At 40.7% G+C, this 6010-nt stretch overlaps 1 protein-coding gene across 1 annotated transcript; it reads right to left on the bottom strand.

Annotated features, from left to right (window-relative positions):
- Nucleotides 1–211: 211 nt before the first annotated feature.
- On the bottom strand, nucleotides 212–4540 carry LOC132167966 (mechanosensitive ion channel protein 6-like). Its single transcript, XM_059579020.1, has 5 exons — nucleotides 2424–4540; nucleotides 1603–1726; nucleotides 1090–1383; nucleotides 811–1013; nucleotides 212–716 (listed from the first exon to the last, which is right to left on the bottom strand). Exons 1-5 carry the CDS (start codon nucleotides 4322–4324, stop codon nucleotides 422–424), a joined length of 2817 nt encoding a protein of 938 aa, XP_059435003.1. The 5' UTR covers nucleotides 4325–4540; the 3' UTR covers nucleotides 212–421.
- Nucleotides 4541–6010: the final 1470 nt, after the last annotated feature.

Genomic DNA, 6010 nt, shown 5'->3' with positions numbered 1-6010 from the left:
TAAATTTGTAACTTTATATATTACTCGGCAAATTTGAATTTCTAATGGAGAATTCGAACTAATGTTTAGATACGCCGAGTAACTTTACATATTACTCACTTGAAAAAACAAAAAGTAAGTCGCTTAAAATACGTTGAGTAAGCCTTACTCTATGGAATCATCAGCGAGGAGGAAATTACTTTCAAGAGAGATAGAACAATTCAAATTCTGTTAAAACAGGAAATTGCTATAGTGGGATATAGTTTGTGATAAAAGACTCAAAAGAATAACTTGGAACAAGATTAACCAACTACAAAGCAATATACACAAAAACGCCTCTCCATTCTCCAGAGGAACCTACTCTATGAAAATAGTGCCTCACAGAGAGCATCACCAAGGGATCATATGCAGTCAGAAAAAAAAAATCCTCTTGTTTTCTCACTCAACTTGTAGTTTCTGACCAAGTAGAGGGAAGCCGGGTAGAATTCACAGGAGCAGGAGGCATGGCGCGGACATTGATGTCAATGGGCAGCAGGCGGTACTGAATGTCAAGCTCACGGAAAATCTTAACCATTTCTTCAACCAAAAGAGATCTCCTTGACCACCTTTCTCCCATGTCCTGGTGGTTCATTCTGTGTGTCAGCCATACGGCTATTTTCAGTCTGTTTAATTCTTCCACATCCTTGAATATAGTCATAGGTGCAGGATACCAATGCTCCTTCTTGCTCTCAATATAACTGCAGAGCCAGTAGCAACAAAAAGGAGAAAAATATCAGCATATACATATGTAGCCAATGTCAAATGAGGTAGAGGTTATCTTCCTAAAGATACCTTATGATTCTCTGTCTTATGAGTGCAATCTTATCTGCTGGAGTAGATATATGGACACAGAACTCAACAGCATCTCCCATGTCAGGGCTTCGATAGAAGTTATTGATACACTTGGTAGCAAGAACAGTGTTTGGGTAAATAATCTTTGTGTTATCATATCTCAGAAATATCGTAGTCAAGATGTTCATTTCTTCTACAACCATCTGAAATTTATTTGAAAACAGATTAGGACTCAGATATGAAAAGGGAAAAATTAACAGCTAAGAGATGGGAAATTACCTGAACGCCTTCGATTTCACACCTATCTCCCACGTCAAATGGGTGCATTACAAATAAGAAGATGATTGCTTCGAATACCGTCTTGCAGGTGTTTCCAAAGATGAATGCGGCAAGGACAAGCTGAGAGCTCACAAAGAGCAGAAATTTGGTGGTGGCAATTCCCAGTATCAGGAGCGAAATAACTAATATAACAATGGCAACTATAATGTTCACGACTCGATGAAGTGTGTTCACGGCTGTTTTGGTATCATTCAACGTCAAAGCAAGTGCTCTCCGCTCTCTGAAGGCATTGACCTGGAACAATCAAATTCATAATCAATGTCTGCACCATTGATGCTGTCTGTAATCAATTATAGATCAACCAGGATTCTTAAAATTTAATAGGTAAAGCTTAGACATTGTAAATCATGCTTCTTCTAACTTATCAACTAGGAGATTCACTTCTACTGCTGCCATTGAAAAGGAGATCGAAAAAGTGAAAACATAAAAAACCATTTGTTGCCCAGTCCTCACCACCCAGTTCTTCAAGGATGATTTGCTAATTCTCTTGGTCTCAGAGGCTCCTTCAAAGAGACTCAGGGTTTTCAAAGCCTCATCTTCTACCAAGAAACGCATCAAGTCCTCCAGGTAGATGAACCTGAGAAAGAAACAATAAACAGAGATTTGCATTAGATAGGTGATTAGTCAATCAACTTAACAAACGGTACTTCATAGGATGGAGAGATCACAGACCAACAACCAAGACATACTACAAGCAATACGAAAAATAAGCCTCAAGGGTAAAAGAACAGTATCAAAAGTCGAATATATATATGCTCAAGTCTAAATGGGGATGCTGCTGGCTTCCCCTTGGCAGAAAATCATGTGATCTAGACTTGCCAATAAAGGAACTGAAGTTGTTATATAATACCTCTGACAACATATTAAGTCTTAATGCCCAGCAGGATGGCTCTTGTAACTCATCTCCCCTCCCCCCCAACTTTCCAAAAGAAAAGCTCTGAACCCCTTCCGCTGTGTTGCTTTAAAACTCGTTTAATCCATTTATTTCTTGACAGTGTGCTACTATTAAGGTATTAAGGTGTATACATATATACAGACGCATGATGTTCTTTTGAGGAAATAGTTCAAATACAGACATAACAGACATAACAGAGTGACTCACAAAGACTTCCATATCTGGAAACAACAATTACTAACGAAATTCACCCCATATAAGTTCAAGTGCATGAAATGAAACATTGCAATATAAGAAGTTCCAATCAAACTAATTAAGGGCACACACACACAAAAGCACAATAAAAAGAAAGATGTCAAAGAAGTTGAGGACTAATTACTTGGAACCTTGCCGAGCGACATTCAGAAATATCTTCTTGGCTGCAGTTTTCGCCTCGCATTCACTCCTAATCTGGGTATTAGTCTCATCCTCATTAGTGGTATCCAAAATCTGCTCATCCAGAGTGGAAAGAGTCCCATACCGAACAATATTCATCAATCTCTTCATATTCCAGGCCGACACATTCTTGGGATTCAACCTATGCAGATGATCAATGGTGATCCCTTGATCATCCCCCTTCTTGGACGATGCCCGAGAAAGCTTTCCACTCTTCACTCGGGGACTCTTCTGCAGCCCTCCACTCCCTATAACCCTTCCACTCATCATCGAAGGGAAAGCACTGGCCTTGAGATCAGGGGGGATAGTAGCGCCAGCATTCTGCAGCTTCTTCACCTCATCGGCAAGCTTAATCTCCTCCTCCTCCGCATTCCGCATCTCAATCAATGGCTGCCCAGAAAGCGTCTCTATCACATACTGGTTAAACAGAGACTCCTGGATCCGATCAAAATAAGTACTGACATGAAAAGACGAAGCCAACACCTTCACCATAAGGGTCTTCACCAACCAAACCAAGGTACCAACCAACAAACAAACGAGAACCTTAGTCACATACCTAAGCTTATCACTCTTGGTCTCCCTCTCAACCTTTTTATCAAACAAAAAGTGCCAAGCTATCAAAACAAGCCCCAGCCACAGACAATTACGCACCGCCTTTCGAACCCCATAAACGAAATAGAGAACCCTTTTGCGTAAAAGGAAGTTCCTCTCTATAAAGAACACTATGATCCTAATCCCCCACCCGGACACCAATCTCCCACAGATCAAAACCAAGACCAGAACCTCCCATTTCCACAGCTTGAGCTTCCACAGATTCTTGTTCCTCAAGTAAGGAATCGAAAGAGAACAAACCAAAGCGGCGATGATCAAAATCAAGCTCACGAATTCCAACACAGTCACAGCGCTGAGACTGGTTTTCTTGTATTCGTTCGGCAAATCATCGTCCCAGAACGGGTCGTCCTCGTCGTCGTCCAAGGCCTTGGCCAGCATCCCGGACCGGAGCTGACCCGACTTGGGAACCCGGCCCGACCGCCTCTCCGGCTCGTCCGGTGGGTCCATCAGCCTCGACCTGGTCTTCGCTCTCAACAAGCTCGACTTCCTTTGAAACGACCCGTTCGAGGTGCACCTCACCACCTCACCGCCCAAAGCCCCACTTACCCTACCGCATTGCTGAGCTTGTTGCGGCGGCGATTGTCGTTGTTGTTGTTGATTACGGTGTCCCTCTTCTTCGTCCACGGACGCTTCCTTGTAACGACGTCGAACCGCGTCCGTCGCCGACTCGAACCCGGCATTGGAGGGCTGGAACGAGACCTTGAACTCATTGGACGTCTGGGTCGTGGCCTTCATCGGAGACTCGGCCACCGGAGGGAGATTCCGGAGCTCGTCCATCTCGAGATCCATGTCCAAAGACATCTCACCGGAGGCTCTCTGTTTATGCAGAAACTGACCAATCAGCTTCGACGGCGGATCCTCCACCCCCTGCCCGCGTGGCACGAAATCAAAACCCCCATTATTCACATTGTTGTTCTTGTTGTCGTCGTCGTCATCTTCTTTCCAGAAGTCGTAGCTGGACTCTCTCCAAATCTTGTTACTGTTGTTGTTGTTCATGTTGATGGGGGTCACCGCGTCTTTTTTACCAGAGAAATCTCCGTCGTCGATCTTGACAATGACCTCGCTGCGATCGGAGCGTTCAAAGGCCCTCATTGACTGCTGCTCATTGGATTTGTGGTCGAACAGAATGGGGAGGTGCTCGTTGCTACGGTCAGTGTCTCCACCAGCGGAGATCTTCCTCAAGTGCTTGTAAGAGCCATTTGATCTGAACGATTTCTTCAGAGAGAAATCCATTATTTATTTGTTTCTGCGAATAAAATATATTTGGTACTCAATAATTATATCATACTGAAACTTTTTCAGTCAGAATGTTAGGAAAGTTGGTGCCTTGAATCTAAGAAAAATATTGCCGGGACGGGATTTGTTTAGGGTTTGTAGGGAAATTTGGTTGACGCGTGTACAGTGAGAGCAATTTAAAAAAATGTCAAGATTTTCAATTCAACCAGACCGTGAAAGTGAGAGAGAGAAAGTCTGTCGGGGTGTCTTTCTGCGACAGAGACCACGAAACAGAAAAGCCCTAGATTGTTTACATAATGATCATAGTACCACTGATCTTTTCTTTTTTTTTTTTTTTTTCTGAGAAGTGTCATAAATAAGTGTGAATAATAATTTAGCATATTCATATTCTTCCATAAAATAGAAAAATATTATAATTCATACAGTATATTAATAAATAACTCAAAACACAAAAATATTTTATATTACATTAAAATACTTTTCAAAATATTTTTAAGAAATAACTCAATTAAGTGTAAATCACGTCTTATAAAATACAGATCACTAATTCAAATCTAGTTCCCAAATCTTTTAGGTACAAGGCTATTATTATTTCCCATTTTAACGAAATTTTGACGCTCAAACAACCAATCATGTATGTGTATGTCCTAAAAGGCTAAAACATTGTCTTCTTGTGCACGTTTCTTTGTATTCCCACAAGATTTGCGTTTGTAAATATCACTGTGAACAGCTGGAATCAACAAAGGGCATTGTGGGAACTTGGAGCTCAAAGCTTCCGGCGCAAGTACACGTGTCCCACTCCCATATAAAAATAAAAATAAAAATAAATAAAAAAGCCTAAGCTGACCCGCCAGTGACGTTTTCACTGTTTTGCACCATAAAGCTGCCTAGAGTGACGCCACGTGGCTAAAAATAGGCCTCGTTCGTTTTCTAGATCTAACCAACCACAAGAATGTGACAGGAATCGTGGCGCTATAAATGCCAAATATATCGGAAAAGTTTGCTACGTGTCGTTCATTAGTATCGGGGTTCACTGTTTTATTTATTTCTTATTATTATTATTATTCATCAAAGTCAACCAATGTAGAAACCGTTGTTGTGTTTGTTTGATTCACATCACTGTCTTTGCGATCCATTTTGGGTAGACCAGAACAGAAAAAAACAAGCGTGTATGTTCGATTAACATCGCTGTCTTTGTGAATTGTGAGGGAAGAAAACTAAGGCTTTGTTTGATTATTACCTAAAAAAAAAAAAAAAAAAAAAGGAGCTACGTTTATACTACAGAATCTCTCATAATAGAGACAGCCAGACATGGAAATTATGTGGCTGCACACATTAAAGCTGGTAGGCTAGATTTTCTTTTTCTATTTATAGTGTTTTATCGGTGATTTTATTTATTTATTTATTTAATAACAAACAAATCCCTTAAATTTTCGTAATCAAATCATAGATTTTTATCATTGTGATGCCTCACAAGATGAACAACTTGTTAGTGAATATTATCTTCAACATCAGTTAGCTGAAGAATAGCTACTATGGCTTGATTTGGAACATCAACGATTATGGCCAGAACTTGAACATCGACTAGTACTTTGACTCGGTGACTTTGACAGCTATCAGTTATTATGGCCGAAAGTTGGACATCAACAATTATGATTGGTATTGATAATATGGCCAAATCTT

Source organism: Corylus avellana, chromosome ca1, assembly GCF_901000735.1.
Source record: "Corylus avellana chromosome ca1, CavTom2PMs-1.0".
NCBI lineage: Eukaryota > Viridiplantae > Streptophyta > Magnoliopsida > Fagales > Betulaceae > Corylus > Corylus avellana.
Note: the sequence above shows the minus strand (reverse complement) of the source record. Positions and strands in the feature narration are given on the sequence as shown.